This window comes from Lepeophtheirus salmonis, chromosome Z (genome assembly GCF_016086655.4).
Source record: "Lepeophtheirus salmonis chromosome Z, UVic_Lsal_1.4, whole genome shotgun sequence".
NCBI lineage: Eukaryota > Metazoa > Arthropoda > Copepoda > Siphonostomatoida > Caligidae > Lepeophtheirus > Lepeophtheirus salmonis.
In genome coordinates, this window is record NC_092584.1 from 10,047,674 (window position 1) to 10,072,644 (window position 24,971).

At 33.0% G+C, this 24,971-nt stretch overlaps 1 protein-coding gene across 1 annotated transcript in view; it reads left to right on the forward strand.

Annotated features, from left to right (window-relative positions):
* Positions 1 to 1,311: 1,311 nt before the first annotated feature.
* Positions 1,312 to 24,971, forward strand: part of LOC121130465 (uncharacterized) — a 59,352-nt gene continuing 35,692 nt past the window's right edge. The window contains exon 1 of the mRNA XM_040726210.2: positions 1,312 to 1,631. Within this exon, the coding sequence (XP_040582144.2) occupies positions 1,511 to 1,631 (121 nt within the window). The 5' untranslated portion in view covers positions 1,312 to 1,510. The remainder of the gene's footprint in view (positions 1,632 to 24,971) is intronic.

Consider the following 24,971-nt stretch of genomic DNA (forward strand, 5'->3'; position numbering starts at 1 on the left):
GGTCCGGTGAATGTGAGGAACATCCTCCACCTGTAAAACTAGCTCTGGATCATTATTCCATCCTTGTTCTCAATCCAACATCTGTGTTGTCGGATTAAATATAATTATTGGGGCGTCACAATTTTGCTCGTACGCATTGAATAAAAAAAAATACTCAAACCGGATCGAACTCGAATAGTTATAACCCAAATCTAACAACTTGCACTATTATGTATAAACGACTACTTCTTCGTCTTTACATTGTATGTATGTATTTCAATTCTTTTTCTTTTTCTTATGGGATATCATACCAACATATATTTATATATACCGGGTGTGCAAGCTATCTATGCAACTACTTTGGCACGCTCTTTTGGGAAAACAGGCCAGTGATTTTTTTTTTTGTAGGATAGCTTGCTCTAATTTTCAACAGCTGGAAACAAATGGAATCCATTTACCAATTCGCTGTCCATATATTTGGGAAAGGCACAGATCCCTCCTTGGAATCCACGCCGGGACTGACAACATAATAAGATTATGAGGGAATTAAAGGGCTTTTTAGGTAATTTTGAGGGGAAAATAATGGTGGATGAGGTCAAAGGTTGAAGTGATTGGGACTAGGAAAGTCCATCAGGACTATTGCTTGAAAATTTGGCCAGTCAAAGTCACTGATCTGGATACATCGGATATAGATCTTGATATAAAAGCCAAGGAAAAGGGGTTCAAGCTCAATTTGCCGGACTTTTGGCCTCTAAACTTGACAGATCTATATCCGATGTATTTTTTGTATGGCGCAAAATCGAACGACAAACCATCCGAAGCCCCTGCAACACCAAAGACGAACTTATCATTAAGATCAAGAAGGAATTACAGGATTTGCCAAAGGTACAAGGGGCGAAGGCCTTCTAGCGTTTTCGGCCTAGAATAGAGACTTTAATTGCGGCTGGAGTTAATTTAATTAAATAAAATAAATCAAAATCTATCAAGCTTTCAGAATCTGGTTTTATATTTTGAGTTTGTTAATTGGTTGAAGAGAAATTTGCGTTTAAAAAAATTCATTTTCGCGACGCAGATATCTTGTGCACCCTTTACATATAAACACTAAAAAGGACGAGTGAAGTTCCCTCCCCCCATCGTACACCTCCCCCATTAGGAGTTGTACAATGTACATAGTAGTCCCCTTTCTTCCTCTTCTCCTCTTCTTGTGAATGCAAAGGGATCTTCTTCTTCCTTTTGCCCCCTCCTTTTATATTCTTCTCCATTGCGGGCACTCTGTTTTCCCATAAAACTTTTTGTATTAGTATTCTTCTTCAAACTTACATATTCCTTATTTAGTTTGGTTTTGACAACTTGAGAGATTCACTTCTCCCTTCCCTCTCTCTCTCATCTTTTGTGTTTGGTGCAACGTACTATTTTTAAGTAATTATCACCGTCATGTAATAGTCATTCAGTCTTATAATTGCAAGCAACAAAGATACATCAAAAAGACAGCTAAAGATTATTAAAAAGGACTTTTAAAAAAAAAGTCAATATGGACTTTCGATCCACTGGTATTGGACTCAATGGTCTTCACCTCCCTCACTTCCCTCCTCCAAATCATCCCATCTCTCCTTCTATGATCTACTATAATCTAAACCCCTCATCTTCATCAGGTATTGATTTAATGTTAAGAACCTACATATTAATTGTTTTCTAGTATATATAAGTTACTCTAAAAGATTGCCCAACAATTATTCATTTTGTTCTATTTGTTCAAATGCGAAAATGAAAAAAAATCTCTGCAGTTGAAATGAAGGAAATCCTTCACAATTTATTGTATATTCCTTTCTTTCAAACGTTACTTTCGTTATTCTGTCCTTCTTTGATCAAAAGAGTCTTCTTATGAGTGGAAAAGGGTTACAAGATAGTTCATAGAAATAAGCAGTGATCTATAAAAAGAAACCGAAAATGAAAGTAGTAATCTTGACAATTTAACAATTGTTTATGATGTTTTATTAGATCAGTTTAAGGAGGCCTGAGAGCAGGGGAAAAAGTACTTGTCCCACACCCGTATATACCGAGTCCTCTATTAAAATCTGAACACTTTGAGTTTTTTTAAATTAAACAAGATATAATATATTAAAATAAACTACATAATTTCAACAAAATTATCACTATTAATAGATGTCTAAGCTCTCATAATCATTAATGTATTCGCCTAGTGGCAATCATGGCTTCCAGGTGGGTACAGAAGTTCTGAGATCCGCTGCGGACGTAGTCCTCTTTCATGGCGTCCCAGTACTGGCTGACTTTGGTGTTTATATGAGGGACGCTGTTTTCCTCGACAAACAACCAAAAGCTGTAGTCAAGGAGTTAGGATCAGGGCTATAGGGTGGCTTAAAGTGTCAAAAAGAGTTCAAAAGAGGGGGAAATACTCATTCAAAAGAGTCTTGCGACGGAAGAGATGGGGTTTTTTTCATTGCCACTATCAAAAGCGGCATTTCCATCTACACACGGCTCTTTAAACCCACTGTTTTGATAGATCTCTCGACAGTCTGGTGTGAAGCCCCGAAATTTCTTGTATGGTACTTTTATACTTATAAGTTCTGTCTTTAAGAATTAAATAATAATGATGGCAGCCTAAGAATAATGAAAAAACCTGTTCAGGTTGCAAAATAGGTAGATATAGCCACTTTCGCTTCGTAGGACATATATTATATACCTTTGGATAAAAAAGAGGGGGGATTCATTTTAAATAGTCAATTTATGTAGCCCCTCTTACAAAAACAATGATTGAAAAAAAAATGACTGATATGAAAAAAAAAAAAACATGGACGAAAAAAACTTTTGTAAGAAAAGGACATTTTATCAAATTATGCTGTGGAGCAAAATTTTTAATTTTTTATATAAAATTTTGTAAAACTAATATATATATATTTAATACCATTTTGTAAAATCATCAAAGGATATACTTTCGAATATTATTGATTATATCCATAGGAAATTGAAAATATTTTTCACTAATTTTAATAATTTTATTAAAATTACTATGAATATTGTATAGTTTAGTTATGATTCAAGAAACTTTAATTATAGTATTGGATTTATAATCGGTCGAGTTTTTGAAATGCTGGATCGAGTCAAGTTCGTATGAGGGTACATTTATAAGTTAGAAAGAACTTTTAATTTATTAAGCACGGAGTGTTTTTAGAAGTTTTAAATTCATTTTATGATGATCTTGGAGGCAATAGCCAATTACTTTTGTACACCCTGTCTTGTAATCCCTCCACTGAGGTCTTTGGTCTCCTCTTGATCATATCTCAGATCTGCAACCCTTCTTTTGTGAATCCCTGTTATATTTGAGATCGCAACATTGCATATATTTAGATCGATGTTCACCAAAATCAGCATAACAGTGTACCCGTGTTCTGCCCCTAAAATAGGCTTGAAATCTTCTGATGTTCACTCCATGGCAGTATTTTGGGTCCTAATAAATTGTAGATCTATATTTTACCACATAAAAAATATTGGACAATTTCGTCCTCATATATACGGGAAGTTATGAAATTTGAAGTGCCGGATTTCGTATTTACACCTAGACGAACCCATTTGGGTGGGCAAAACATATACATATGTAAAAGTACAAAAACTACCGGAAGTTCTGTACTTAATCAAATACAAATATCTGTAAGTAGGATCGTAGAGGTTCGTAAACTTACGACTCAGCTACGGATTTCGGCCGGGTGCACTTCCTTTTACGAACCGTGTAAAGATTGTATGTAGAAAGATGTATAATTTGGTCATCTATGCATTCCTTGAGTGCCCCTGGCTGGAAATACTTAGACTATAAGTATTTCTATGCATAAAAGGCCTTCAAAAACCAAGGACAGGCAAGTAGTGTTCTAAAGACTAAAGTACTTCCTTCTATTTTTTTCTCAAGCTGTTATCGTTTTGTGATTCTTGAGGAGAAAACATCGAAGGATTGAGTAACAGCATGAAAAGCAGAGAGTCACCCGGAGGATTTCTTGACAAGTAATCTTCTATATTGTTATGTGGATGTATGTCTGTTTGTAGACGCTTAACAACTCCGGGAGTTACACCCGATAGATAAATTAATATTAAACTAAAAAAGACCACACCTTTAAAAAAATATTGGTGGAACGTTACCATTGATTTGATTATAATTCAAGTAGAATTTTCAAAAAATTTGAGTAATTTTCAGAAAATTGTGAATTTAAGTATTTTTCCTATAATAATAATCGAATCAAAAACAAATGTTGAAAAAACCACCCTACAATAAAAAAGAAAGAAAGAAGTCATGCTTGTGGCTTTATTTGTAAACATGTGCCTTAAATAAATGAATACCTATCAAATTTTTTTCACTTCTTTTATATGCAATTACAAACAGATCATTAAAAAATCAATAACATTAAATTGTTTTTTAAAAATCTAATTAGTGCTGACACATCCATTCAAAATGTCAAACAAAAAAAAACCACTTTTGGTGATGAAGCTAGCAAATATTAAATCCCTAGAGGTGCAAAAAATCAATATTTCAATTTTTAAGACAATATTTTCAGTTTTACCAAAAAAAAATAAAGAAAAAAACCCACTAGTGGGGCGTTTAAGAAGGCACTGGGGATGGTCTTTAACCCTCCCCCTATAAAAAAAAACATGATAATTAATGGTTTGATTTTTTTACTAGAATTTCTTTTGGTCAGGATGAAAAATTTTTACTCGAAAATAAAGGAAAAAATTTATTTTTGAAAAAAAAATTCTTAAAAAAATGTCATTCAGGGAAAATATATATCAAAGCAAAAATTTTATTTTTTTGTGAACAACTGGATTTATGAAATTTTTTTCCAAAAAATGTAATATTTAAAATTTAATTTATGATTGTTTTCCATAAAAAATTTAATCATTATAGAATAGCTATGGATTTTTTTTATTGACAGCTATGGATTTTTCAATTTTTTTTCCTTAAATTTAATGTTGGAAGTTTATTTTTTAATTTTTTTTTTTGAAAAAATTTAATTTATGGAAATTTTTTTAAATTAAATTTTTATTAAATAGCTATAGATTTTTTAAATTTTTTCCAAATATTGCTATGAATTTTTGAAATGTATTCAATTTATCTTACAAAAAAAATTTATTATTGGAAATTTGATTTTGAAGCTTTTTGTAAGTAGCTTTGGATTAAAACAAAATATCCCCCCGCCCCCAAATAAAATCATGCGGAAGCCCCTGTACAATGACTATATTTTTATTTAATAAAAGTATTAAAAATTACAGATTTCATGTTGTTTGTTATACATATATATATATGAGAGAGGGTGCAAATTTCATATTTGAGCCCTATATTAGGCCTTAGTCTAAAATTCCATGCAACTACCAGTGCCTTTTGGTTTGCACATTTCAAAGTTAGGATTTATTCATTCAACATGGGTTTTAGAGTGTACTTACATATATTTTTTAGCAGATAAATGAAAGCTTTTTATCAATAATATATAACATGATAATATGAAACGTTATTTTTTGTATCTGTATACATGTAGTTTTATCTTATTTAGATGAAAGGAAAACTGCCCATTAATTGGTGAAGAAGGAAAGGGGGTGGATGGGGGGGGAAGGATTGTTTTTTTATATTATTATTATGATAATTAGTTCTTTGTATTGGGATATGGATCATTAATCCTTTTATTAAAATTGAATGCTGTATGCTTAAGATCTATTAATCTAAGACAAATTGTTTGTTGTCGTTGTTGGACAAGAATTTCAATTCTGAAAGATGCCTGATAATATTATGGGTGATTTGAAATTATATTATACAGACAGAGTTAAAAAAAGCAAATTTCAATTTTATAATTCGGCCAATAATTCTTACTTGCGCAACAAACTCAACGTACAGGCTGCAAAAAGCAATCTGTCTCATGAAAATGATTTTTTTTTTTCAAATTCAATTATCTCTACATCCAGTTATCAGTCTAAAAAAAGATAAAAATCAGTTTCTGAAAGCTTGATGGATTCAGATGTATTGTATTTAATAAAGTCACCTAAAGCCTCAATTACGGTCTCTATAGGAGGCCAAAAGCGCAAGCAGGCCTTCGTCACTTTGTCCTTAGGCAAATTCTGGGTTCATTCTTGATCTGAAAGTTAAGTTAGTCTTTGATGTTGCAAGGGCTTCGGTTGGCTTGTCGTTCGGTCACGCCACACACAAAAAAATCCATCGAATGCAGATCTGGCGATTTTGGAGGCTTAGACTCTGGTAAGATGATTGTCAAAATTGTCTTGGACCCATTTGACCAGAGCTTCCTTTTCCATTCCCTCTAATGATCTTAAGATGCCTCAAACTCCCTCCCAACTTTACGGCCCAACATCTCACTGAGTCCCAGAGTTGGAGAAATTGTTATAACGTCGCTCCCGAGGAGGATTCCATGGAGGGCTCCAAGCCTTTTCCAAATATTTGAGACAACAAATTCGTCAACTAATTCAATTTTTTCCATCTTGTGCCAGCTTCATAAGCTAGCATAAAAATAAAGTCAGCTGCCTAAATTGCCCAAGAGGGTGCGCCAAAGTGGCAGCATAGTTAGCTTCTTGTGCACCCTCTACGTAAATTAACTAAAGAAACTCTATGGAAAGAAGAAACAAGACGGTTAAAAAAATAATGAAACAAAAAAAAACCCGAATGAAACTACAATATATATCTTCAAAAATCCCATCCCCATTATGATTGTTTTTGTAAAAAAAAATCTCAATTTATATTTTTCAACGTCTTAGTCTCCTTGTAACTCGACACACTTCTCCCAACGATCGTCCAATCTTTGTAACCCGGCTCATTGAAAAGTGTGTAGATTTACAAGGAGACTATGTTGAAAAATATATTAATAAAGTTAGAATTATTTTTTTTCACATCAGCTCACTCAACGCCTCTCTTACATAACAACTGCACGTCCAAAATGGCTCAATCTTTGGTGAACAATTGTCAATAAATGCTAGATAGATATGACTAGCTTTAATATACAAGGGCTGCTATCTTCACGTTCAGGTTGGAAACTTTTCAGACCACCCTCGTATATGACCAAAGAAAGTCAACACATGAAGGAAAGATCATACCTATATATAATCAAAGTACCCAGTCCTCCCCACAATGTATGTATGTAACAAAGGCACCAAATAACTTCCAAGAAAAAAGAAAGTTTTCATTGTTGAGGATCAATCATTTAATGTACTATGTTTGTTATTTCTCGTATTACGATGATGATGATATTTTAATGTTTTTTTTTCTTGTTGGGGGTGGGGGGGTGGGGGGACAGTTGGAATATTTTTTGTGTTGTTTGGTATCCTTTCTTTTCCTTCCTCCTACTTTGAAAAAAGATTTATCGATGAATCGGAATCATAAAATGCATTTACTTCGATCCAGTGGTTCCGCAATCAAAGGGACCAATGCGATCCTCCCACTTTAGCATAACTTTGAGGGGTATCACCCGGCTTGTAAGCATTCCGTTCAATTTTTTTTTCCTTGTTCAGTGTTCAACTTTTATTTCCGTTTCACGTTCCAATCATAAGGTGGTATCATATAGACTGTACGACATCAAATCGCTACTTCCAGTTTGATAGTGTTAGGATGGCCTCATTTGAGATCTAGGTTTAAAGATTTTTTAGTACAATTATAATGTGAATATTAACAATCAGTTGAGCTATAACTGACTCAAATTGAATAATCCATTGTCGAGAGGGACGCCAAAAGGTAAATTATAGCCGCCTAGCACACCAACAACACAAGAGAAACTGTACCGCAAAATAGTAGGGAAACTCCAGGAATGATCTCGCCTACGCAGTGGATGAGTTTCCTCCGGTCAGTCAGACTAAGTTCCCACCCACCAAGATATGACGGGAATCGTGGGACGGGAAAAGGATGTGCCTATATTGGCTCCCAATAGGCCTAAAAATCGGGGCCCAGAAGTAACAGGACGTCCTCAAGGAGGTGGTTTTTGCCCTGGGTGAAGTCCAATTACCCAGAGGGGAACTATGTGTTCGAGCAGAACTATACTGCAGCAAAAAAATTTATTATTAGCGGCACATTAGCTTATATTCGCGGCCAAATGATGAGCCTCGGCCCCATGATTCAAAATTCTTGATCTTCTCAAGTTCATATGTTCGAATTAAGATAGAGCATTTGGAACTTTCATATTAGGTAAGAGTCTTCAAAAAGTGCACACTCGGTTGCCTCCCTGTGCCACTGCCGAAAAATAGGTCTTCTAAGTGGTTGTCTTAGCTTTATAAGCCTTTTAAATAATAATAAAAATGATATTTAATATTGGTATATAATGCCGTTAATCTTCAACTTATACTACCTGAGTTGGATAATAATTTATAGATTGATACTTAATAATGATTATATGTATAATGACGTCAATCTTCTATTTCTACTACCTGAGTTGTTTTTTTTTTCGTTCTGCGTTCCATGTTCAGCCATTATTTCTTTTACGTTCCGGATTCAAATCATAAGTTAGTACCATATACTCTGTGCGACAGCAGTCGCAACTTCCATATTGATAGTGATGGGGAGGACTCATTTGAGAACGGGGTTTCAATATTCTAAAAAAACAATAATTCGGTGAATAGTAGCGTTTAAATGATCTACAACTGATTAAAATTGGTTCATTCATTGTCAAGATGGAAGCCAATAGACAAATACTAGCCGATTTGATTTCCACCAAGAACATCAATGCGACAAGAAAAACTGGCCGGTGGATAAGTCGAAAACTCCAGAAACGACCACGCTGGTCAACCACAATTTCTAGCTTCCCATATCATGATGGGAATTGTGGGGGGAAGATGATGCCCCAGTATTGGTTCCTGAAAATTGGGGGCAAACTCTACCAGGAAATCCTCAAAGAGGTGGTCTTGCCGTGGGCCAAGTCCAACTACGCAGAAGGAAACTTTATCTTCCAGCAGGACTCCTCCTCACTCCACAAGGCCAACAACACACAGCAATTGCTTGAGGATATATTCCACATTTCTGACTTTCCATATGATACTTCAAAAATGGCTTTTTGCCGCTGCCACAGAATAGGTCTCCCAAGCGTTTGTCTTTGCTTTATAGGGCCTTTAAATCATATTTTAAGAAATAAAAAAGTATATACACTTTGATTTCTTGAATTTTTGTAAATCCTATTGGTTCAGAACGCTAAAATCTGACATTTAGCGTTCAATGTTAAGCGTCCAATAAAAAACTGTCCATTTCAGCTCTCGGTTCATTTAACACGTTTCATGGAATGGCGTTCAATTTTGCGCTCATTTCACAAGCCTGGTTATCACAATAAACAAATTTCCTCAGAGAAAACACTCTTGATTTGTTTGAGAGGTATCTGTGTAAGTCCTTGTTAGACTCCGAGTAGATTGACAAAGGAGTAATCCCTGCCTTGATATAGTGTGGGATGATTTTTTTTTTTTTTTCATCTCTCATAGCTGCTTGTAGAGAATCTAATAGAACTTTATGATCGCTAGCTGCTCTTCTCTAAAAAACATATTTAAAAAAGTCAGGGTTACCATGATTTTTTTTTGGTTTATGAAATGACCTAGCTCAATGGACAATGTGCTAGGAATAAATTATTTTCTTGAACTCAATGAGCATAAGTCAGAAGGAAGGAAGGAAGGAAATATGCTTTATATATATGGACTTCAAAGAAGATTCTTAAGTCAGATGGAGTAATTGTAATGCCTTAATTTATACTTAGTCAATGCAACTCCATCCGACCAATTAAAAGAACATTTAAAAAAATTGAGTAATATTTATTTTTAACATATTGCCAGGTCATATATTTTGCAACTCTATGTATTTTACTCTAGAAAGTTATTAAGTAAGAGACTGTGTAAGGCAAGGGTAGTTTTCTCAGTAGTGAGATTCTACAATGTTATAAGTATTACTGCCATTTATTGGAATTTGTTTAACCTCATTTATTACTGATGATATTAATCGGTGTTGAGTGTAGTTTTTAGGAGTCGAGGAACAGACAAAATTTACTCCATATAAATAATAATTTCCAATTTAATTCCTCAGTGTTACCCTCCGTTATTAATGAGCACACTCACACGTAACTACTCAATATTTCATATATAAAGATGCTGATATTAACAAGGGTCTTCATTCAGTAGTACCATATGTCTTGCTCCACCCTTTACGCCTCGTCCCCTTTTTTTTTTTTATTACTAAAATGACATCCTTAAGTATTGATAATACAAGGGTAGACCATCCTGTAATCGGTCTTGGTAGAATTTTCAATTTGATTATTACTGCTCGACAATACAGACAGATTTTTATAAAACACAAAACCAATCATATTCGATGACGTCACTATTAAAAAGAGTGGTGGAAGTCCTACACGCGTTATGGTATAACCTTGTATTTCTATTAACTTTGGGTAGGATTAAAGATACTCTCAGGAAAGAGACAACCTGCCTGTGACAACATTAATTAACCCAAAAATATACTCACTCATTCACATACCCTCAATTTAAAAATGACTAGGGATGAGCCATTTGTAGAGTATGAGAAGAATAAAATTTAAAATTATAATATTATACAAATGATAGGGAAATATTTATCCTATAACGATGGGAGACAAAACAATCTACAATGCATGTCAGACAGGTATGATAAAATATCGTTTATGATCAGAGATTCAAATAATATGAAACGGCTGGTTGTTAAAATTTTGGGAGAAAGCTTAGAAAATTAGGAAGATAATGACTAAAAAATAGTTCCAAGACCTCGTTTTTCCAATACATCAAAGGTTTCTAAACTAAAAATAGTTCACTAGGTTCGTGGAGGTAATCCTGGTTCATTGGATGTATTGGAGGATTTAGATGTGTTTTTTAAGGATCCAAGTGTACCCCCATGTACCCGCACAACTCGCGGGCTTGGAACTATTTTTTTGGTATTAGAGGGGTTCCTTGGATATAATGGATGAATAGTCGGTGCTTTTTTAATAATCCGATGGTGGTGGATATTCAACAATATTTTAAGAAGCCATAAGCTTGTATTCCCCCCTCCCCACCTTTCCTTACCAACCCTCACTATCAATTTATTAGAAGGTTGTATATTGAAAAAATTCTTTGGAAATTGTATTGCAATAATATTACTCACACTTGAAGGTTCTCCCTTGGGGGGATGGAACAAACAAATATCTTTAGATATTTGTCATAAATAATTATATTGTGTCATTATTCATCATGAATTTTGAAGAAAATACGTGCAATTTTCTTCCATGGCAATTTTCTCCAGTGCAGTTTTCCGTGCACGATTATATAGACATGAATTAGTACGATTTCGTTCCTTAATTCTACTCATAGTTAGTCCAACAAGGACTTACACTTATAACCCAGCAGGAAATCCTACGTGCACTTGTGATAACTTTATCATTTCATGTTCTCTCTTCAAGAATAAAATAATAATGATAACTGTTTGGAAAATAAAAAAAAAACCTATTCAACTTGTAACTACAAAATGCTGCATGAACTTTTCCATGATCATATTTTTCCATATACAGAGTGGGATCACAAAACTTGCAGTAACATTTTATTAAAGTTTTATATCCTTTATTCTTAGTAACAAGGTTTCATTACACAACCAAACAACGTCTGAATTATAAGTAAACAAGTTTTGTTTGTATCCCATATCTCAGAGCCACAACAAAAAAGGCAAAGTGTATCCGATCAATCCACGCGGATGGCAGTGCTGAGAAGACTCCTGAACCCGTTGGTATCTCCATTTTGACTAACTATGTACATAATCAAAAAGTCAGCTAAGAGTGCATCCCCTCACATACAGCCAAAAAGAACCAAAACTTCTGCAGCAACAGTTCAGCTGACACCTGGCCTGCCTCCCTGTGGCCCTCCTCCAGCTCTGATTCATTTTGCTGGGCTTTGCAGTTTAGGATTTATTGGAGAAGAATGTCTCCCACTTTTCATCCAAATTTGGATTCGCTTCGAGTAGCCATTATGACAGCGTGGTACAACCTGGATACGGTGTTCAGCGTCTAGAGCTGCCAATGTAAGCTGGCAGCCGGAAAAACTTCTATTGCTACTAAAGGAGGACATATTGAATAAAAATATAACTATTTAAACATTTCACCAATTAGTTTTGAGTTGTCTTTACATTATTTCATTAAAATCAAATCAAGTTATGAGTCCACACTCAATATAATTATGTAGTTCAAAGACAATTCTTAGGTCCGATGGAGTAATGGTAATACAACAAGGCTTGCTTATGCCTAATTGGTGGAACTACATCTGACCAATTAAGGACCATGAAATTAACTTGTTTCCTGGAATCCTGCATAAAGAAGTTTCCCGGGAAGTGAGACACCCTAGTAGAGTGATAGAAGATGAAAAAGTTGAGAAATTTTATTATATATGCATATATTCACGTTAGGGGAAACTTACTGTACACTGTGTACATATATTTGTGTTACTGAGAAGGGACTCTAACTATTCTTTTGTTTGATGTTTCTTTTTCTTTTTTCTTTGGTGAAGGAGGATCAACACTGTTGCTCTACCAAAACATTAGGAGAGTTCAAAAAACCATGAAATTTGAATACAAAAAGGGCTTTCTCTTTTGGTTACATAACTCAGAGGTAGGTTATCTGTCGTTAAGGAGTTGCTTGTGACATTTTAATACCCATCAAGAGTAGTGGCTCGTAACCAAGAGGGACAGGGACACGGTCTGAACTATTAGGGATTCCGTTGTGCCCAAATTCCAATTTGGTTTGGGTTATAATTTTGCAGTATATTTAAAAAAAAAATGTAGACCTTTTTTTTAGAGAATACATTTGTTCTTCAATCCCTTTCCCCCCTTAAAATACGAGGCCTTTTTAACCCTTACATGAAGTCTAATTAAAGTGAACTTATAATTTATTAATTAGCGATAGAATTAGTATGTATTTGCGTAGTATAATTTGTGTGTATGAGCTTTCTTAATCATTGATGTAGCCGCTTTTAGAGGCAATGATGGTTTCCAGGCGGTGGCAGAAAGCCTGTTGCCCACTGCGAATGTAGTCCTCTGTCATAGCGTCCTAGTGCTGGCTGACAGTGGCTTTAAGGGACTCGGTGTTTGAATGACAGACACTGCAGGCCTGGGTTGGGATCAGTGCTATAGGGGAACCTAAAGTGTCAAAAAAAAAAAAAAGAGTTAAAAAACTTATTCAAAAGAATCTTGCAACGGAAGAAATGTTTTTTTTTTTTTTTCATTGCTGCTGTCAAAAGTGGCATTTCCACCCTCACAGGGCTCTTTCCACCCACTTTATTAATAGCTCTCTGAACAGTCTGGTGTAAAATCCCAAGATCTCTTGCATGGGTCCTCATGGACTTGATGGAATTGGCCTGGGCTGTTTTGGTTAACTCACATGGTTCCGGTTTGGCCTTCTTGAAAGAGTCTTTCTTCCTTTTCAACGTTTTGGGCTTGCTGACAGAGTAGACTGGTTTTCTGGAGACCCTCTCTGCTTGGAGTTTGATACCTTTCCCTTTCAACGTTTGGGCTTGCTGACAGGATAAACGGTAGTCCTGGAGACGTCTTACGAGTTTGCGAATGGAAAATCATCAATCACGTGTCCTTTTCTCGACTTGTACGTAAGCCAGTGAGACTCCGTTTGTTGGGTTTTATAGCTAATTAAATTAAATCCCTCAAACTTCATTTATTATTACATTAATAAGTATTCAGATTTCCATGCACCTCCCGGTATATATAAATATTATTCATCTTTTCTTTAAGTGGAACAGACAGAAGAAGGTCAATTTCTTCCATATTTTATTAACTCCTGTGTGTGTATGTACCTTGATATGTTTAAGAGAAGGAAGGTTGTATATTATCATCCTCATTACGAGCAACATCTGTGTTTGACAGATTATGTGAGGGAAAACGAAGAAAAGAAAGGAATCAGAAATTAAGAGCCTCTTGAATAAAAGTTAGTGCATAGTAATGTATTAGGAAAAAAAAAAACGCTTGGGCTATGCATCCTTAAAGAAGGGATGAGATTTGTGTAAAAGCGCGAGGAGAAGGCCATTCCTAACATCAGCAGACTGTTATATGATCTTCTTTTTTTTTTGGGGGGGATGAATTAATGCCTTAAAGAGGAGAATCTTTTACATTTTAAATAGTTAATACACCCACGACTTATTAAATTATGAACAAAACAAATTAAAAGAAAAAATGGCACTCGCATTAACCGTTTTTCTTTTTCAAATCCCTATATTTATTTTCTAATAAATACTCTATTAATAGAAGAGCGAACACTACTTTTTTATCCTTTTCTTTTTTGTCCTACGTATGGTTTTTTTTCAAGATATTTTTTATTAATAAAATAGTAAAAAAATGAAAGAGAATATTCATTTTTTAAATGCACTTCAGAAATTTAAACATTTATTTATATTTTTTAGTGAAGAATGTAATAAGTAACAAGGGCTGTGGACTCGTGGATTTGCTATTTTTTCTTAGGATTTGGACTCATCTAAATTGAGTGCGATTCCATGAGTCTGTTTTGTATTATTCATAAAAGTTTATTAAGGAGCCCGTTGTCTGGCGATGTATAGTTCGTTTTTATTTACGTTTCTGTGTTTTTTGGAAACTAAAGTGTATTTGCATTGTTAGTTATTAAAATTTGATGTATTTTTTAGCTTGCTTTTTTTTTCTTTTAAGTTGGCAAGTATATCATACATGCAAGGTATGTTATTTTTATGTAGCATGGTTATCTCAAAGTGACTATATTTTTATTAGATTTTCTGATATGTTTTTTTACACTGACTGCAATTTCGACAATATTTTCATCCCTACTAACAACTTAAACTTTATATGAAGTTTGTTTGTGCAGGGATGTAGCTAAATTAATTTTTTTATGCCAGAATATTGCACAAAATAAATAAAAAAGTTGGGACAACTTCAAATTTTTAATGAAATACATGTATTTTTTATTTATTTGACATGTGCATTTTTGTAACAATGTAGAATAAATAACGGGCGGTCAAAGTATTAAATATTGAACCATCAATACTTTATTGATACATGAATATATTTTAATTAAACTTGACCAAAAATTTGAATAGACTAGTGAATTTCAAAATTCAATAATACAGCTTCCTGCATCAATCACAGCTTTTAAAACGGTGTTTGAAACAAGAACAAAACTTGTCAACTTTTTCAGTCAGATATGAGTTCCACTCCCTCTTGATGGCAGTCATATGCGAGTCCAGATTGGGTTGGGAACAGGATGGAGACAGTCATCAATAAAAGTCAAACGGACTCAAATTTCAGCTTCTTTACTCTTTCCAGTATTTTCAGGCTCTAGGATTCTATTAATCTTTCTAATGATATACTTATAGCCTAGGGAATTGAAAGATTTTCGAACTTTGTCCTGTGCCACGTTCATTTCACGGGAGTGTATCTTAATTTTGGGGATGGTGCCAATCTTGGTCCATAAATAAATTTGCTTTTGGTGTATTTGCTAGGCTCTTTTGTCGACCTTAATACGTTTCACAGAAGAAAAAAAACCAAATAGACGTGGCTTTAATAATTAGAACATCAGAATTATAAATAATGAGTTGTTGCAGCTGCTTGCAGCTAATCTAATGACACGTCATGACAGCTAAGCCGCTCTCCTCCATAAACTTCCTCATACTATAATCAGGGATACCCCGTTCATTTTCGTTTTGTTTTTTTTAAATACCCGTGAATACTATTATGTTCCTTTATGCTCCTTTGTCTTTTCTGCGCGCCATTTTTGAATCAAATTGTTTTCAACGGTGAAAAAACTATTTAAACAAGACTTTATTTCATTTTCATAGGTCATATTATATAGCTCGAATCATTTCAAATGAAAAGTGTAAATTCACGACCAAGATCATTGACGGTGATCTTGCCTCTTCTGCCTTCAATGGTGACCCTAACTAACTCAACCAATTCTTTTGGTCTTGATCTGGACTTTGTGGAATCTTTTAGTGTGCCATTCATGGTCACCCGGTACACAGAAGAGCGGTTACAGCCCATCACTTTAGAGGTCTCTGATAGGCCCATAATTGCAACTCTGCGTTACAACATGTTGTTGGTTAAACTTTGTTAATTTTTTGTTTGTAGTCACTTTATACATGTATTTATAGTGGTACTCAGAAATACTGTTACAACCCAGCACATTAGAGCTATCTGATGACGATTTTCCATGCGATGATAGCTCCAAAATTGCACCTCTGCGTTGTTTGTACGTTTTTGTTTATTACGATAATATTTCTTGGTTGACTTTGCTTATTTTTTGTCGAGAGTTTCTTACAAAAATGTATTCAAAATAAGTTATTCCAGGTAAACCTCGAAATAAAACAAATAGACAAAGACAGGCCTTTTTCAAAAGTGTTGCATTTTAGACGGAGAGGCCTGTATAATATGCTTGTCAAGTTTCATATGTCAAGTTTTTGTCAAAAAAAAACAACTTTTGCACCCTGTATAGGATCTTTGTATGATCAAGAAAATGAAAAAGGATTCTATAAAAGGAGGTTGAAGTAGAAAATGGAAGAAAAAGACATGACTATATATTCTATGTATATATTTTTTTTAAATATACATACTCCTACATGAGGTTCCTTCCTTTATCTTATGATAACAATAATGATGATGGCTTTTCTTTTCTTTTTTATTTCTTCTTCTTCTCGAAAAAGAGGGAGAAAAAGGATGTTGATAATAATAATAACATTTTTTTTTATGAATCATTCGTAGAGATGAAACACATATCATTAGGGTACGACAGCTGAACGTCCTTTATTATAATCCCCACCAATCAGACTTTGCAAGTAGTAGCAAGGGTGGAATTGGTTCATTCTAAAGGCGTGATTCTAAAGTTTGATTGGAAAGGTACAATTGTTTTCTATCATGCATTGAAGGTGTGAAAAACGTGCGTTGGTCGTACTAAATAAATATTACAAAAAATGATTTGGTGAAATATTTTATAAAATAAAACTAATTCCCAAATAAATCTTGTGTTTTTATGGGTACAATTTATGAAAAGCCGTTAATTGCTTTCTATTTATAATATGCAAAAAACCATTTTTTTATATTTGTTTTCAAACCATGAAATTTGCCAAATTCTTTGAACACAAATAACTCAATGAATAATAGTAATAGAGAGCCAAAAATGATGCCGTCAGATTTGGTGTTGTGCAAGGATTTTCAACTAGTGCGATTTGTTCAAATAAAATAATTGGAACCGGATTTAATCTGGAAAACTCAAAATTTTTAAGACCTTTACAAAATCGCCAATAACTAATTATGTAATCAAGCCACTACGTGTTGCAGGTTATATTCTGTATGAGACATTTATTCTGTAAAACACTTAAATAAAAAGTTATTTAAAGAGAAACAAAAAAATGAAAAAATTACCTTGTATAATAATATTGAAGTTCAGTTTATTCAGTGTTGTATAGAAAATGGGGAACAAAAAACGGTAATAACAACCAAACTTATTATTTTCAAAAATAAACAAAAAAAATGTAGTATTAGAAATTAATTTCAAAGTTTGTTTTCAAAAAAAATTAATGTTAGAAATTAAGTTTTCGAATATTTTTCCAAAAAAATTACGTTTTTTGTGAACAGCTTTGAATTTTTGAAAAAAATTCCGGAAAGTTTAATTTTTTGTGAATAACTATGGATTTTTGTATTTAAAAAGATAAAATTAATATAAGATTTTTTTTTGTCAATAGTGGTGGATTTCTGACATTTTATAAAGAAAAATTTATGTTTGAAAGTTTAAAAATAATAAGAATTTTTGTAAATAGCTTTGGATTTTTGAAATTTGTTTTCAAAAACAAGCATCCCCCACCAAAAAATATATATATATATATATATAATCCTGCTTATGCACCTGATACTATAGGTATCTTATGGGTGAATATATTTTTTTAACTGTCTTGGATTTATATAAAATTTATAGACGATAATTTTACATTTAAAGTTAATACATATTAAAAAGAAAAATTAGTTTTTAGTTTGTTAACTAATTATGTATGATGAAATTTATCTCCAACTTTAAAAATACACATTGCTTTAGAATATACTTTTGAAAGTGGATCATTTTACCTTTAATACAACAGGTGTGTATTATAATCCAAAATCAGATCATTCGAGGATTAATCACTGTTTCTTGATGTGAAAAAATACAGTTGAAGTCAAGATAAACATTATAGGGACAGTGAACCAGGGATATCAACTATTATGGACTAGTATGCGGGATTTAAGCCTATGATGCTGAACGCTCTGGTCGTCCGAAATTGGTAGTTGTTTATGGAAACATACAAAATTGTAAAAAAAAACAACTTTAAACTCCTTTAATATGAAGTTATGAGAAGGTCTCAATTTTACATGAAAATTTGGGCTGTACCAAGGTTAGACCATCATGTAATCGGCCTTGCAATAATTCTCAATTTGATGTACCGTACAGACTTCTGGGCAAGAGAGACAGATTTGACGTAATAGATAATAATAACGGTAAATAATACTATAAATTATATTGTTAATAGTGATAATATACATATGTACTCTTTGACGTCACTAAATTAAAAAGCGTAAGGGAAGTCAAACATTGGTTGGAAAAGCTTTATGGATTAACTTTGTATTTCTAGTAAACCTTGGGCATGTTATTTGGAAGATAATCCCGCATTAGCTCCAACGGACCAGAAACAACAATGCCTTGACGAGATAGTGCGTTATTTGGAGCTGTTCAAGATAAATATAAAGAATTTATGGCATCATTGTTTGAGACTGATGGAATATGGATCCACTATTACACGCCTGAACCAAGAAAATTATCAGTTGTTTAATATATTTACTACCAAAGCGGGAGTCAACTCTGGGTGATATAAATATACAAGGCATCAAAATTGACATTTGCATATATGAGGCTCTAACCCATTATTTAATCAAATAATGAATGTCTTGCAACTACATCCAATCAAATTGGACTTAAAAATATTCAACTGCTTTGGCTATAAACTATCTGTTTCTGCTTTTTTTACGTCTGCTTTTCAAAGGAAAACAAATGAAAAAGTGTGAAATACTTACCTGGTTGTTATAGGCCATAACTTGTGGCTTTTTTCGTTTTTTTAGTAATTATGCGACAACATTTTAATATCGCAATAAGGAGGAAATTACAAATAAAAGTAAAATACTAATTATTTTGCTGGTTTTTTTTTGTTTCTGAAGTCATTTTGGAAAAAAATACCTTAAAACTCTATGTATATTTTTAAGAGTTCAGTAAGGTATTAGGCGTGATGAAAATCGTGTTTATTTTGTGCAATGAGCATGTTAAAAAAAGAAACCAAAAATCAGCATAGATACCCTGACAATTTGAAGATTGTTTTGGAGAAAAGAAGCTTAGCTGTCAAGATGTTATATTAGATCAGCCCAATAAGCTGCGTCGAGTAAGAGGTGGGGGTGAGAGAAGGAAACAAACAAGGACATTGGCAAGAATTACTCCGATATCAATCCTCAATTCTACTCTGAGTCCAACAAGGACTTACAATTATGACTCTGCAGCAAATACTCCAAGTTATTTCCCGTCTTTTATGAGCACAAGCGAATGTTTAATCCGGTTTGAGTTTAATTGAATGTATTAGGAAAGGAAGCTCACTATTCAGGACTGAAATTATAAGGAAAATAGTCGAGGAAATTCATTCTTCGCAAGGTTAATAGAAGTACAAGGTTAGACCATAATGTGATCGGGCTCGCTAGAAATTTCCATTTGATGTATTGTACCAACTGCTGGGCAAGACAAACAGATTTTGACACAACACGAAACCACTCATAGTCTATGACATAACTATTGCTAGAATTTTCGATTTAATGTATCATACATACTGTTAGGTAAGAAAAAACAGATTTTGATAACATATGCAACCACTCATACACTATGACGTTACTATTAAAAGGCGTGGTGGAAGTCAAACATCAATCCTACACGCGTTATGGTATAACCCTGTATTAACCTTGATTCTTCAGATTACCAATTCAAAAAAACAAAACGGTCAAGCTAAAAAATACAAAAAGCCATTAGGTATTACTCATGATGAGATTCTCATGAGTAAACTGACACATTAATTTTAGACTTGTTGTCCGATGTGTTTTAAGGGGGGTAATATTACCTAAATCTGTATTTATTTTTTTATAAATTAATGAAGAAAAAGTTTTCTCAAATGAATAAGTTAGACCAAATAGTAAAACAAAATTTAAATCTGCTTGAGCCAGCACTGGGTACTCATTCGTAACAGAAATTTAGAATTTGTCAAGTGTTTTTGAATCAAAAACTTTTTTTAGTGTTTGGTAACATGAAAGTTCGATAAAACGATGATTCTCTGTTATGGTAAAAGGGGCGTATCCAGTTTTTTTTTGTTTTTTTGTGGAGTACTGGTTTTCTTCTGGAAATACTTTTTTCAAAATGAACACGAAGAAACTGATAAAGAATATATAAATTCATCATTATTTAAGTTTAGATGGCACTCAAAATAATGACAATATAAATTATATTCGTCCTTTTTGGAAATAATCTTGCGGCCCCTCCATTGTGCTCTATGTTCCCCTCAGGGATCCTGATCTCCATTTTGGGGACCATTGTTATAGGGTATAACTTTTTGAGTCGTCTTAGTGTTAATTAAACATCATAACAGCTAAACTACTTGTCAAATTGTCAGTTCATTTTTTCGCTTTATTTCTTTTTAAAATACCCGTCATAGTATTATTTTTATCTGTGCTAATAACCCTTATAATCACGTAGAACTTACAACTTTAATTATACAAACAGCTTATTCTTCAAGTTTATATTTTTTCTACTTTTCATGGATGAACCATTGAAATACTTACATAAGGAAATTGACGATATCCTCACATACCCATCTAATAAAATCCACATCATTAATCAATTTATTTTGCTTACATAATATTTTCTTGACAACTCAAAACTAAAGAGCAAAAGTATACAAGAATAGAATGTATGAAAAAGGATTATATATTGATCAAAACAAGCGTGTTAAGCCATTGCTTCTTTCTGCCTTGTAAAACCCATTCGTCTCCTTGAAAAAATGATCAAAAATACATAACTGTGTAACTCAACTGCACCCCACAAAAAGAAGTCAATGGGGTTGATGCCCAGTTAGATTGGAGGACATGCAGAGGTCCAACTAAAATGTCTTAATGATTCCATTCTTATAAAGTTACAGGCTTCAGTACTAAAAGATCAAACATTTCTTTGGTAGTACATTGACATCCATTTGATTTGACTGAAATTTAAGCTCTGAATAGTACTCAATAATTGTTGAATAATAATTCCTTGGTTGTATAAAATTGGCTAACGACTCACTCGTTTTGGGCCTTTTTCCCCAGTTTATTTTCGTGTGAAATGTTGTATGATACAATTAAGGTAACGCCATGACATGGAATGCCCCATAACTCTTAGATTGGTCTAATAATGAAAGAGAATGGGGGGAAAACCCCGTCATTCTTTGAAAGGATGTATTGGTCCCAAAACTTCAACGTCTGTTTCCGTCATAAATACGTCAGGAACACTTCGTAATCGCAAACAAAACTCTCCCATAGAAATTGTATTGGTTTAATCATGCCATCATGGATATCAACCAGTGATGTCAATATCCAACAATGGCCATCAATGTTTCAAAGAATAATATATACACTAATTAAAATGAAAATAAGTTTAATGACAAACTATCCTCATGTATGAAAAATATTTAAAAGTTTTACTTTACAGTTTAATGGAATATGAGCAAACTAAAACAGCACATAAATATCTCCAAAATGGTGTATTTAAAAATCCACAGTTTTCGACACGAAATTTAATTTTTTGGAAAAAAATTTCAAAAATAATCTACAGTTATAAAAAAAAAAAAGAATTTATTTTTGATAAAAATTTCAAATTCACAGTTCTTCAGAAAAAATCCTAAAATTGAATCTCAAATATTAATTTTTTGGAAAAAAATTCAAAGCTGATAGCTATTGACAAAAAAAAAAAAAATATATTGAAATTTCAAGTTTTAAATTTTTGTGAAAAAATTTCTAAAGTCCACAACAATAGTAGAAATGAAAGTTTTGGAATTTTTTTTTTTAATCTACAGCTGCTCATAACAAATTTCCAAAAACTGAATCGGTAATATTAAACTTTTGGGAAAAAAGCATCAAAAATTCATATAGTTATTCACAAAAAATAAAATATATATATTGAAATTTCAAAAGTACAAAAATCTATAGTTATTCAGATAAAATTCTTGATATTAAACTTTTTTCTCTGTTGCATAATTTGCCAGAGTAAATTTTTTGTTAAGAGAAGAAATCCATCAAAAACAACAAAAAAAAAATCCCTGATTTTTGCGTAATTTTTTTTTCATTCTGACCAAAAAAAATTGTATTATGAAGCAAAACCATCATATATTAGGGGAGAGGCTACAGCTCCTCATTGCCACACCTTCCGGACGTCCCCGTTTTACTATCTATGCTATAAAATAAAAATAAAAAATTTGTCACAAAGAATTTTTTCAGTATCTGGAATAGGTATACATATGTTTGTTCCAATTGTAGTGCACGTCCCTAGAAATAAGTAGCTTCTTCCTATCCTGCCAAAGTGAAAAAAGAAAGATTGGAATTATTTTTCTTTTTCATTTCTTTGGCCCTATGGGAAAATTCGCCATAATAAATATTTCCACATCATACTGCAACATTTTGTCTTCCCCCTATTTGCTTCCTTTCTCTTTTCTTGTAAAAACAACATTAAGGTGACAAAAAAAAAGAAGACCAAAATTGTTGGATAACATGAAATCTGTGCTTTTTTATTATGAGGTTTTTCAATATATAACTGATATAACAAAAGTCATACAGATATCTTAAAAATTTACTCTATTTTGAAGGGAAAAATTGCTACAAATCTTATGGCATGAGCACATTAAAACTTGTTATTTCAGTGAATATGACAAATTATATAAATTATATTATTTATTTTTTTGTCTATATTTTCATTCTGATACGACTTAAAGTCGATATATTACTTGATAGTGTTTTAAACTAATTTTTCCTTTATATTTTAGATTCATTTTTGTTTAATTTAGGCATTTTTCTACATAAATATGTAATTTTGAGCTAGGAGCCAAAAATATATGTATATATACACATATATATATCATAGGAACATTCTTGGTTATTTTATACATGTACTTTGCTAAATTTCAGACTGATTTGTTTGACCATTTTGTATTTTATCTTTCTCCAAAAACAAACTTATAAATGTATATAAGATATGATAAGAAAATTGGTGGGGAGGTTTTTTTTAGATAATTTGAGGAGGGTTCAAGCCCCCTTCCCTCCCAAAAAGGTGGCTAGCGATCCCACTGATGTACAGAATTAATTAAAAAGTAGAGTTAAATCCTTTTTTTTCCTCACCCATGACTGAAATAATCTCATACATAGATATTACTTCATCACATCCTCACCACCAGTATGTAATTTTATCTAATAATAATATTCAAAGTATCTATAAAGCGATATATATAAGTGTATGTACTTAAAGTAAGTCCTTCAAGGTTTTTACCTATAACTATGCAAAGCAACAAGTATATGTTGTATACTATATAGCTTGTATTCAACAATATAGATTAGTACTAGAAAGAAAGAAAGTAGTAGTCACGTGGAAGAATATTTCAAATCCAAAAAAACCAAAAAAAAACCGTGCTTCAATAAAGAAAATTGATCATAATATAAATAGGATTTAAAAGAATAACAACGGAAGGAAGGAGAGCCCTCTCTAAAAGGGGTTAAAGTACAGCTGTGGCTTGTAATCAATAGAGATGTATCACATATTTTGAAGGTATTTGTATAATTATGCAGTATGAAAGGTGGGAATTTGGTTCATTGACCATGTGAATGTGTCTGGCGTGAAGGAGAATCCCAACATCAACTACGGCCCATGACATCTGTGGACTGTGAAGAGCCTTTAACATTTCCAAGGACCTTTTCACCAATAAGAAGAACAAACTAACGGAGAACTGCCATAGGGAACAGATGATTGTTCCCTATAGAATAAGGGCTTGCTGCAATTAAAAATACATAATTTGATATTAATATTTAAAACCTATATAAACATTTTTTTACTGGATTTATTTGCATTTTTGGCCTCTTTCTGCTTTTTTATTCACATATTTAGCTCCATTTTTATGTATTATTTGGACACCACTAGCCATGACGTTTCATCAAATCAGCTACATTCAGTTGTGATAAGGAAGAAGGGAGAGAAGGAAATAACCAAGGTCATTGGTAAGAATTATTCCAATGTCTATTCCCAGTTCTACTTAGAGTCCAATAAAGGCTAACAATTATAACTCCCCCAACAAATCCTCAAAGTTACTCTCCGTCTTTTATGAGCCCACTGCATTTTCAATCAGAGAATAGTTGAATGAAATTCACTCTTAAAGAGTTCAATGACAATGACAACAGCTGAGGAAATCAAAATTCAGATTACCAATTCCAAAAAAAAGGGTCTGCTAAATAATGCACACAATTTACATCACTAAATATAGATAAAAGTACTTTTTTTAACCCTCCCTTACTTCCCTACAAATCCTAAACCAAATATGTAACTACCCTGTGGTGCTTTATGCAAATGGATAGCTTAGCAATACAAAACAGTATTTGCCCCTTGTAGTTGTTACATATGACTATGGATGTTAATATTGGTTAAATGGGGGTGAGTGTTAATTCATAAAAAGTATATGTTGGATAGACAAAATATATTTATTAATCCTTCCTCTCAATATGATGGAGGATTGGAGAAGAGCAGCTTAGCTGTCAGGACATTTGATTAAATTAGCCATTAGCATCTATGAGATGAAGACTAAAAATAATGTGACCAAGTGATTTTACCAATGGTCATTTTACTTCGAGGAGATTTTGGCGTATGACATATTCACTGCTTTCATTGTTTGATCTCCCT